The following is a 12265-nucleotide window of genomic DNA, read 5'->3' on the forward strand; positions in this document are numbered from 1 at the left end:
ACACATCTTGAGGAGCAGAAGGAGGTCTGTGGTCCAGCACATGGGTGCATGGCACCAGGATGCAACACCAGGGAGATATGTCAGGAGGAAAAGTTAGTGGGAAGTAGCTCCTCTGTTCAGTAGGACGATGCTGTTCCAGATGTTTGTTCATTTTTTAACATCTATCAGAGTTTATAAACTGTAAGCAAAGACTTTCTATTTCCTCTGCAGCTACCTTTTGATTAAATTACAAATATAAAGATCAAATAAAAGCTGATATATACATATTAAAGCTATAAGATGATTCTGACATACTGTTCTCTCAGTTCTGGGTCAGTATAGACACACAGCCCTTTGAAGTCATGCCCTGCATTGTAAAGGGCCTGGAAAGATTTGGAATGAAAAACTTCATTCAAGGAAATGCATTGCTAGAAGCAATACACAAGCAAACATGGTGTCCTAGGCACGAATTGGTGGCCTGCTTGTAGGAAGAAGTGGGAGAAGGCACAAGTGAGGCCTTCAGCTGAACTTAATCCTCTTGGAGAAACCCTAAGGATGTGCACCGCTAGGAACTGGCACTAAAATGGTTCCTGGGAAGTTCTGGAGAAAATCAGATATTTTGATGGAGCCTTGGGGAAACTTGGATCTACTGCCTTTTTTTTTTTTTTTATTATTTGTTTGGGTTTTTTCTACATGCTACAATGAGAATTCCAAGCAAATGTGGGATTTAACTTATTCATAGGGAGGATGGAAAGCAATACATATATACCACTTTTTTTGTATGAATGCTTTAAAAAGGCTTTATATTTCTTGACTGTGCCATATGAAAAGAAAAATTATAATTTATCACCTGCACACACAGATGTATCAGAAAATTTGTATTTAGGGCACAGAGAAAAGTTGGCAGATTCAAGGTGTGCCTCTTATTTGGCTGTACAAAACAATGTGTCACTTTTTGCTTTGTCTTTTCCTGTCTTATCCCCACTTAGATAAAGTATCAAAAAAAAAAAAAAGAGGCTTGAAATATTCATAAATGAAAACATTGAATTATAAATAATTTCAGTAAAAAACTATGAAGCAGTGGTAAATCACATATTTATTTAGCTGGAATACATTCCATTTATAATCAAGGAAAAAGTAACAGAAGAAAGCTATGTGTGATTTAGCATATTTTGCAAAAGACACAAGGAGTTTTAAAAGTGTTTGTCCCATTAAGAAGAAATGAATGTGTAAGATTTGCTGTAAGGGAAACCACAAAGTAACACATCTGTAGCTTGATTTCTACAAAGCCTAAAATAACATCAGAGATTATTTTGAGCTACTAGACTTATTTAGGACTGAAGTAATGGTGAGACATCAGAAAAAAATGTCACCTATAGGTCAACATGAGCTGATACACTGAGAGTGAATACACTTCACAGTGAGCTCTACTCTTTCCTAATAAGTCTCACAGCAGCTATAATGACATCCACCAGGACATTATATGATTTCAGTGGTGCAGCCACAGGTAGCAGGACATTTCGCCTTCACCAGTGAATGATTGCAACTAAACAACATCTTCAGATTTCTGCAGTTTCCAAAGAAGTCTTGGTACTTGCAAGGATTGGCTAAAGTACAAGGGATAGAAACAAACAGATGAAACAATAATTGAAAACCAAGCTGTGATCTGATATTTCTACATTTGTATGTCTATATAGTGTTTGCGCTTATGCTCTTCTGCTAGAATTACTTGAATATTTTAGAAAAGTGAATGCAGGCAGAAAGTTGGTACCTTACAATTCCCATCTATTTGTATGCTTTGACTTGCTCCAGGTGGGAGTCTGCAGAAGCCAGGGGCCTGTGCAGCTCTTCACGTACATGAGGATGTGTGACAATCTGTGCCCTTAGATGCAGAAGTGCATCAAGACGTTCTGTCTTGAGCTTTCCAGGAGAGGGCAGCAGAAGATTGAGTGTGATAATGCACCCACTGCTCAACAGCAACACAATTTCACAATTTACCTGTTGTCACAGGATGGTTGAGGTTGGAAGGGATCACTCGTCCAACCCCCCTACTCAAGAATGTGCCTATTCTAGAGGGGTGTTTAACTACTGTTATTTCTGGGGGCAGGGAATGAAAGAGGCAGTTCTAGGATCTTTCATCCAGATAAGCAAGAAGTAACTATGCAAAAGTTAAATGCTACAAAGGAACACATTATTAATTGAGGTACTTGTTATAAGGAGGTGAATAAATTCACTTACTGCAAAGTCCTCTGTCACAGTGGCCAGGACATTCTGCACATTTTGGTCCACTTCTGTAAGGTGTAGCTATTTGCATTGCATTATTTCCTCTGAAATTGGAAAAACAAGATCAAAGTGCACCTCTGAACCGTTAAAAAGAGTTTATGCTATTTGTCACAATAAAAGGCATCCAGAAGATTCTGGATAAAATTATTTTCATAGTCAGTCATGTTTTAGTTTCAGATATTAATAGAATACAAGAACTTTGATTTTAAATAAGAGGAACAATAAAGTTCGGGGAAAGAAAATTAATCAATTATTTGCATTTATATAGCATTCTCAGCTTAAAAAAGAATTTTATGTGCTTCCTAATTCTGCTTTTTGAATGGCTTTCAAATGATTGTAGCTTATAAGGAAATAACCTCAGCAAACACATTCTGACAACATTCAGGGTGTTTCAGATACGCTCTTTACCTCTGTGAATATTCATTTGCTGTTGGTTTTCACTTTACCTGTGACTTTCTTGTGGTCAGAGTTATAAAATGATTTGTGCATGATGCCTGATTGTGATAGAGACTGACCTTTTTTCATATGCTAGAATTTGCCTAATATCTGTGAAATATAAGAAATGTTTATATTTAATCTGATGTTAAACCCACAGTTCGCACTGGTATTTTCAAAATTATAAATGGTTAAAATAAACAGTGGTATTTTTATCCTACACATGACTGCAGGAGTTTTTGAAAACATATTAGTAACTATTGCATCTTAAATGAGTAAAAAGGCAATACGTACGGAGGACAGTATTGGCAAACATAAAAGTAGTTGAAGGGGTTCATAGGACAGTAGGCAACTGCACATCCAACCTGGTAACTGTTGTACCAGATTAGCTGTAGGAAAAAAACACCATGTTATTTCAGAGTCACGTTTTATTGAATTCTCGTAAAGAACTCACACAATAACAGAACCACAGGATATTGTTTTGTCTATTTAGCTTTTAAGTTTACAGTTTAGTTGTCAGAAAGAATAAATAGAAAATGAGTTAACTGTGTCCTCTCGTTTACAAATGTTTCTGAACTCTGTTTCTGGCAGGACCCTAAAGTTTAAATTCAAATATTTGCATCATAAAAGTTTTGTTTTGACATTTCTTAAGTATCTAAATCCTTATATAGAAAAATATGTATTTCTAAATTAAAGCCATGGATATTCTTTCTTCTTTTATTTTTTTTTTTCCTGTCCTCCAGAATAATATTTCTCTTCTGGACAGCTCTTCCAAAATATTGGTTTCATTGTCTCAGAGTTAGATGAAAAAAAAGTTTAATTTATCTTTGGATCAGAGTGTGAATAGAGATAATGGTTTGATGATAGCGATGATTTTTTTTTCTGATGAGAAGCTCAATTAACTGTCCTCCTGTAACCCTAGTGTATCATTGCAGTTTGTTTCAGTTCTCCATACCTGCGTATAGCTCTCGATATTGACATTTTTCGTGACTGCTCCATATCCATACTTGAAATTGGAGGACTGACTGTTCCAGACTTGAATTGCTTCAGACCATGTTCTTGGGTAAGATGATAGTAATACATTCTCACCACAGGTAACACCTGAAGTGTAAGTAAGTCTGTTTATAACTCAGGAGAAAAGCAAGCTGTAGGGTGGGAGGTAGGACAGAGGGGTTGTAGCTACAACCTAAAAAAAATTCTCTACAATGCCACCTATTTGCCATGTGATATTCATACTGCACCTCTGAAAGCTGCAGTAAATGTTACTATGGTTTTGGTGAGCTTCCAGTCACAGATACAACTTTCACTGCAAAATGTTACACAAAAATGTCTGCACTTAGTCATACCGACAGTCATCTACTGTGCCATCTTGTCTCCAGCAGGAGCCAAAAGCAGACACTTCAAGAAAGGTACAAATATAGGGTAACTACTTAGCATCCCCCTCTCTCCAGTTCCAACAATTTGCCTTTAAGGGTATTATTAGTCTGACAAAGATAGTCTACAGCAGATTAAAAGTTATCCCTATTTCTAGTTCACATGCACAGGGGTCATCTGCAAACTGCCATCAACCCCTCAGCTTGGGATTCATACTTGTCATGTACCATTAATGATTCTCTGATCTTTTGGGCTGATTTTCATCTCACACCTATTTGCCCATTTCTGAGCATTTCTGGCAGCATTCTCACTCCACACCTGAAAGACACAAAGAAGTACCCAGGTCACAGGCAGGATAATGCAATACATGAAAAGATAAAAAAAGAGGAGAGATTTGGGTGCTGTGCACCCAAACGGTCCTCAATAAGAAACAGGGGAGTCAGGCAATTTTACACTAATGGGATATAGGCACCACACTTCTTCAGTTCTTAATGGCTGCAGAACAGGTTATTTTGCGCAGTATCACACCACACTATAATAACCAGATGGTCCTGGTTACTAGGAATGTCATAACGTACTGTTGCTTTCTTTTGGCTTTGTGTTTGTGTTTATCATTGCAGGGTGCAGTGCACTAAATGGTATAAAACTGATTTTGAGCCCTAGTGCAGCTGAGATGCAGTGATAGACACCAGCTAGACTTTGGATCTGGGGAATGTTTGCAATTCCCACCATGCAAAACCATAAAGCACTGACCAGATTATCTACTCATGGGATAGTGGTAACAAAGAATATCAGGGATGACAGGAATGGGACCAATGACAGACAAAGCAAGCTCAGCTAAGGACAAGTGGGTATGCAGATTTAGGTCCTTTTTGCCCCCCTGACAGTCTGTGATTCAAAAGCATGCAGCCGCTTATGCTCCTGTTCCAGGTTTGCTTTACACACTTTTCTTTATTTAGGGCATGTCTTTCTCTAAGGGAGCTGCTTATCCCACTAAAGATTAAAAAGCGGTATCCATAATCTGAGATCTGTCACTGCATTTTGTACCTTATCCCTGGTTTAAATGTTCTCACTGAAAAGGCTTGCAGTTGCTATATATTGCAATGAACAAACATAAGGCAAGAACATGTGGTTCAATGTGCAGGCTATGTTAACATAGCTTTGAGAACAAAAAATAGATGTGGTTGGGGCGAACCTGTGTTCGTGGTTCCTGTAGACAAATAACCCTAGTCATGGAACAGTTCCTATGTTGCTTAACTGAGTTTTCTAAGTGGACAAACTAAAACATTTTGGTTGGGAGAGGGATTCTGAATAGCACTTGTGGCCTATCCCGAGACCTTTACAATGACTCTACAAGTGCTTTTATCACCAAGAGGTGCAAAATTAAGCATGAATTCTGAAGAAACAAAGGGATAGAATTCCAATTTCTTCATCTGAACCTCAGAGCATCTTTCTTGCCCTCTCTGTTCACCGAGTGTGAGTTGTTTAGAAGGCTACAATCTTCTGCTAATGATGTGGAAAGCAAGCTTACCATCTTCAGCATGTTCCTGGCTGTGGGAATTACAGATCTCCGTATTTCATTGTGTTGCTCAAGGATCTCTTTTTGGTTTTGAAACGAAAAATGAGTAAGGCTGGAAATGTCCACTTGTTTATACTTTACATCCTGGAAAACAATTACAATGAAGGTTCCAGTTATCAGCACTTTAATAAGCAGGATAAATTATTAGCTTCTTGTCAAAGTAAAGATCTTGGAAATTCCCAACTTCCCTTTATTGGTTCTTCTATTTCTATAATTGCTGTTGTTTTTTTTTCTTCCTTCCTTGATTTGAACTGCACTTTTCTTTAGGAGGCGTCACACTAAATGAAATTTGTAGGTAAGAATTCTACTTTCAGATGTCTCCACATCAAACAGGGAGAAAGCTTAGCTCTGGAACCAAATCTCAACCAAAATCTCATTTTGTGTGGGCTAAAATGTACCTAGCTGTTCTCACTTGTAAACATCAGAAAAATGTGAAGCTGGATCAAAACTTAGGACTGTTATCAGACTATCTTCTGAAATACCTAAGACTGTCTCTTACATCATGATGTCAGATGATGAAACCTTGCAGAGAAAAAGAATTATAATACTTACATGGGGATTTTCAGAGTAAAACATCTCTCAGGAGAAGATTCTTTCCATTTAATGTCTAAAAAGAAGACGCTTCAATCTAAGCTAGACATTCTGGAGAGGGCAAGGACACAGGTAGCTCATCCCAGAAAGACTATTAATGTGTTAACAATAATTTCATCCCTGAATTGTAAAGATTTAAAGATCACTAGACCAGAGTAGCCCATGTCAGATATCTATACAGTATGTCCAGTTATGGTTCTTTTGAATAGATGATTGCTCCTACCTGCCCATCAGATTGATGCAGCAAAGCAGCCAGGAAAATTATTGCAGTTAGTAGATCCATTTCTACAGAGAAAAAACAAAACAAAAACAAAACCCCAAATCCATTAATTTCTGTTGCATAGAAGTTTGTGGTGTAATGTAGTATGTGAGTGAGATACAAAACTGTTGCAGTCAAGTCTGCCATGCAAAACATTATTTTAGTTAATACCTAATACAGTTGGATATTCTGAAACTGTGCAAATGAATAAATGATGCTGCATGGTCATCACTATCTAGAACAGAGAGGACTCTACCTTGCATTAAAGCAGGGACCTTAAAAAGCATAAAGTCACGTGTTTCTTCTGACAGGGTTTATGTTACTGAAGTTAGTGGATTTACTCACTAATTAGTCCTGTGTGTATGAGTCAGCTTACATCTGTCATGTCAGAAGCTGCTGCTTATTCTAAGGAAAATGAACATAATAATAAAAAGAATAAATGGTTGTCACAAAGAGTTTTAGTCTTCTCAGGTGCTTTGGTGTGACTCATTTACAAATAGTGCAGAAGCTTTGATACTTTCGTCTTCACTGAGGAGCAAGTTCTGTATATCCTGGTCTGTAACTGGGCATAATCAGGTCCACTTATAACCCTAATTTGAGGCTAAATTTCCAACCAAAATTCAATCAGGAGAGAAGACCTGGGAAAACCCAGCCAGAACACTGAAAAATATGAAGGTTTTCAAACATCTTTGTGTTTGAGACCCTTTTTATGTTCATATTTTATGAGTATTCTACACTAGTTCACAGTATGAGTATACCAGCATATGTCACAGTGTGCAGTGTTACAGTAAAAGACTTGCTGTAGTGATGTTCTTGCAGCATTTAGTTTTGAGGTTGAGTGACTTCCTCTGAATTTAGATGCTAATACCTATAGGCATAGCTAGAAACATAATTTTTACAAGACAGGAAAGACTTTCTACTAGATTGGATGTCAATCAACCAGAGAACATAAATATACCATGTGACTTTTGCACACAGCCAAAAGATCTTAGGTCTAATATTCACAGCAAAATGTTAATGAACAGATATAAGCCACGAGTCAAAATATCAGAAGGCGGCAATTGAGCCACTTGTTTGAACAAGTTAAGTCCTTTATTTTTTTTAGATGCCCAGATATGCAGAGTTTCCACCTACCCCTAAGAAATTAAGCCAAAGAAGAAAAATGAAAACACTGTTCTCTTTTCTCTTGCATGGTAGCAGTGCAAGACTAAACTGAGTTCAGACTGAAAGCTCCACACACTGTTGAGTTATTCCACACAAGATGTGGTATTCTTTCATGAACTCACAAAATAATGAGCTTGGTGTATTCATTTCCAAATCAATACTAACAAAAAAGGTAGCACAGCAGTGCCATGTGGAGATGTGAGTTTGAATCCAGTGGGCTTCATTATTACATTAAGATGGCATTGTGCCTAAGCTAACTCCTAAAAGGTTAACTGAGTCTATGAAAACATCAAGAGAGTGTGAGCTGGTGACTCCTGGTGAGTATAATGCTCCTGATACTAGATAGATGGCAGGTAGATCATTTATTTCAGTACTAGATTCTGTTGCATGATATAAATCAGCAAGACATATCACATCAAAGACTTCATGTCTTTCAGGTATTCAGACTTCAGCTTCTTTTCCCACACCTGTGTAAGGGAACCACTTGCATGAGGTAGAGGGGATCTCACTCGTATTGATGAAGAATAAATTCTTAAACTAAAGGGTATTTTTGGCCACTGTGGAGTTGTCTTGTCCTTACATGCAGAAACAAAATTTTTCTGGGACTCCTCAGATAAGTGCTGCAACTGGAAACATAAACCCATTTATAGCTCCAGAATAAAACTTTATTGATATTATTGCATATCATCAATTGTTAGACTGTACAACCACATGTGCTCCTTGGAGTAAATATATTTGCCATTATTTTCAAAGTCAAAAGATGACAGTTCCCAGGTACAATTATCCTTACATGTCAATAGTATTCAATCCACTAAATCATTTCTATGCTTCTGAAAAGACAAATGCTATCAACACACTTTTAGATAGCTCTGCCTGAAAACAGGACATTTCATGCAAATTTGATTGACTGTAAAGAAAAGATATTAAAATATACAACTCAGAAGATAGAAACAAAGTTCTATTTGAAAAATACAATCCAGGCTTTTCATGTTTAGCCCTGGTGCTTCACTCCTCAGCAGAGCCTTCTTCCTGCCAGCTGATAAAGCTTTCAGGGTATAGCAAGTTTGAAAGTTTGCCTTTTCAGTTACTTTGATAAAAGCTTTTCTACTTTCTCTGAGTTTACATTTTTAAGTCTCATTTTGTAAAAAAGAATTTGCTCTGCATTAAAAAAAATGCAATCAATTTACTGCAATACTATAAGATATAATAGACATTTTGATAGCATATATACCTGGAAGCTTGGACAGATAATTTAACATTTCTAGATGGCAAAATTCTGATTTCAGCTGTAATGGTATATCTCGACACTATAAGTGAAATAAATTTAACATAAAAACAATTCAAAATACATTAGAAAAACATTTCCCATGATCGCCCGCCCTCTGTAAAATGAATTAATTTGAAGAATAAAGCAAATTAATTGAAGTGTTACTTTTTGGGGTAAAGATATATGGGAATTAGACTTCCTTGAAGGCTTTTCTCACCCACACAGGTGAGAGGTGTGCTTTCTAAGCTGAAGATACAATTTATTTTTAAAATTTTCCTCTGGAATTATTATAAACAGATGTTTTCTCTTAATTATCACATTTGGTACAACTTTATTAACTACATTAGCCTTTGTAGCACAGTGCCCGATCAATACCAACCAAATGACTGTATGGATAAAGTCTCTAATACTGAAATTAAACGTTGCATACATTACCTTTTGTCCAGGCAGAATCCTGTATCTTTCAGGAAGAGAGGCAGGAGTGAGAGGTTCTCCTCACTCTGGGGTTGTATGTATATATGTATGTATATATATACGCCTTTCCTTATCAATATTTATTGCTGATAAATGACATCAGCTTTTGGGCTGCATATTTTAGAAGAAAGAACTTTTGTTAAGGAACAGGTGACTGAAAATGAACCAATCCAACTGCATTGTTCTGGCTTTTTTTTGCTTGTCTCCAGGGCAAAGAAAGGAAGAAGATAAAAGGCCTGTCCTTTTGCAGCACTTTAACTTTGCCTTTGCCAAAATGCTTATAGTGTGATCAGCAAGCTGCAGTGCTGATGCTACGTTCACAAAATGAAAGCTTAAATTTAGGGGTGGTTGCTTTGTAGTTGTTTTTCTGGCTCTGGCAAAGGAATGAAATAATTATTTTGAGGCAGAGACATAAGCCAGTGCATGCACAGAATGACCTGCACACTGGGCAGTGATATTTTCTCCCAAGTGGCTCCTAAATTTCCATTTGCTAAATAATATTTATATTGCATTATCTTATTGAGGCTAAAAGGCTGTGAACTAGACTTTAGTGTACACACAATTCACTCCATGTGTGCTCAAGCGTAATTTGAAGAATGGCCACAGATGTGTACATTTTCCCCCTTTAGTCTGAAGAGATGCATGGCATGTGTTTGACTTTTTGCTCCCGTGCAGCATCACTCAGTTTAAGTTTCCTTTTTGCAGAATCTTTGCTTTCACTCATTTATAAGGGAATATCACAGCTTTAGGTCCTCAAAGTTCGACTCTGCTCTATTTAAACACAACCTGTCTTGCTTCTTTCCATGCTGCCTGTTGGCTTTCAGTGGGCATGAAATATCTGCACATCTCCTCAGTGTTGTCTTGCAGCTCCTGTCCTCATCCTTGCCTTGGTTGTGATGCCTTGCACACTGAGCACCACTTTTTTCATGCTGGGTCAAATTTGCTGTCTGTAGTACAATTCAAATAATTTCTTTGTTTCCTATTTTCTGCAGTATTTCTGCAGCTATATGCTGTTGCCAGCATTTTAATATCAGATTATAATTCCTTCCTAACACATGCTTTTGTTCTTTATTTATATAGCGGGTAGCACTGCAGGAAATTGCTTGTGATAAAGTCTCCCATATCCTTCCATGTTCTGAGATAAGGGCAAAGGTGCTTTCTTATCTGAGGTGCTTGTGGCAACTTTGATGAGACCAGGGTTATCGCAGTCAGAAAGCCTCATGAACTGCCTACCGTGGCTGTTAAAACTGCATCTCTATTGATTGTGAGGAGAGGCAGTCTACCACCTCCAGATATTCAGTGTCCTGGGAGATAGTTCTAGTATTTTACTCTATCCACTGTACTCAGTAATTTTCATTAATTTGGTACAGTCACCTGAGCTTTATTTGTATTGCTAAAATGAAATAATACCACTGCAAGTGTGCCACACCTGTTTAAATAGTGAAATCAATTTGTTCTATAAAGAATGTCTGTCAGATATGCTGCAGTTCATGGTCTATGGGTAAAATAATTGGGAAGAAAACAAAGATTAATACCCTGACATCCGGGACCATGCTACAAAGACCAATTTAGCACATCAATTCCCACTTCTTCACATGGATTACCTGAAAGGGTGGAGTAATTTAATTAAAAAAAAAAAATCCACAGGGTTCTGCAAATTTTTTTTAAAGATTAAGCTATGGAAATTTCTTTTAAAAAAAATCAGCTTAAGAGATTTGTCTGTAGAAGTTCTTCCAGCCCTTATATTAAACCTGAACAAGAAGAATCTGGTTTGAACTCAGTGAAAGAAAAATTCCGATTTCTTCAATTCTTCAGTTCCACTGAAGATAATGACAGCTTAGCTAGTGCCTTTGATAAAAATTGATGCTGATCTGTGTGGTTCAGGCTTTGCACAGATCTTTTTCTTAGCTGTACAAAGCACCTTGCAGATCTCATTCCTTTAGGTAAATGCTTCGCAAAAAGGAAGGTTATTAATTTCTTCCATCCAACCCAACTCCCCTCCCACTCCAGATAACTATTAGGGAGACAACCAACAGGATAATAATCCAAACAGTTACTGTCAGATGGGGATAGATGTCACACAAACAAAGGTAGCCTAGGCAAAGTTGTAGATAAACACAGAAATTAGGAACCTTTGCTTTTAAGGCCAGTTCACAACCAGGGTTGAGATGCTGGGCATAGACAACTTTGCAAATTGGAAGTTCTGGTTACACCACCATTAAAATATCACTCTATTGTTTTTAAACTAGATGAGGTGTGTTCAGCTAGCATAGAAGCAGGTAGAGCAAATCCACCCTCAAGGAACGCACAGATCAAGTACTCACCACAAGTTTTTCTCTGCAATCTCTCAGTCCAAGCAGATATACTGATTAAATCACTGCCCACTGTGGCACAGCTGCAATCTTTAAGAGTTGATACTTGCTTTCACTTTACAAAGGAGATATTTCAGGCACCATTGCCTACAGGTGATTTTTCAGGTCTACTCTGAACGCAGACCTGCAGACTATCAGTATGACTGCTCCCCATTTGCTGGGCTGTGATGACTTGATTGCTGAGTTTAAGCCTCTGCTGAATGTGGCTTAATCAGATCTGCAGTGGTGAGGGATGAGGAGCAGCTGAGAAAGACCCAACCCATCTCTTACTAGCTAGATTTGGAAACAGACTTCTCAGTCCTGGGATTGCTTTGGTCTCGTCCTTCTAGTGGCTCTATGGAGTTTAGTGTACTTATAATACAATGTTTCTGACTTGTAAGTTTAAAACTTACTGTGAATGAATATTGTTCAGGTTGTTTACTTTCTCTCCAGTAGCAACTAAATGCTCAACAAGTGAGGCTGTAGACTAAGCACACACATAACTGTGT

The 12265-nt window shown here is 37.6% G+C and overlaps 1 protein-coding gene across 1 annotated transcript; it reads right to left on the reverse strand.

The window, feature by feature from the left end:
• Positions 1 to 1052: 1052 nt before the first annotated feature.
• On the reverse strand, positions 1053 to 12050 carry LOC133273078 (cysteine-rich venom protein TEL1-like). Its single transcript, XM_061461016.1, has 8 exons — positions 11730 to 12050; positions 6465 to 6526; positions 5603 to 5734; positions 4299 to 4389; positions 3653 to 3798; positions 2992 to 3086; positions 2218 to 2306; positions 1053 to 1586 (listed from the first exon to the last, which is right to left on the reverse strand). Exons 2-8 carry the CDS (start codon positions 6522 to 6524, stop codon positions 1459 to 1461), a joined length of 741 nt encoding a protein of 246 aa, XP_061317000.1. The 5' UTR covers positions 6525 to 6526; positions 11730 to 12050; the 3' UTR covers positions 1053 to 1458.
• Positions 12051 to 12265: the final 215 nt, after the last annotated feature.

This window comes from Pezoporus flaviventris, unplaced genomic scaffold, assembly GCF_033815535.1.
Source record: "Pezoporus flaviventris isolate CSIRO_AGI_PZ_B2104156 unplaced genomic scaffold, CSIRO_AGI_Pfla_v1 ptg000031l, whole genome shotgun sequence".
In the NCBI taxonomy this organism is placed as follows: Eukaryota; Metazoa; Chordata; class Aves; order Psittaciformes; family Psittacidae; genus Pezoporus; species Pezoporus flaviventris.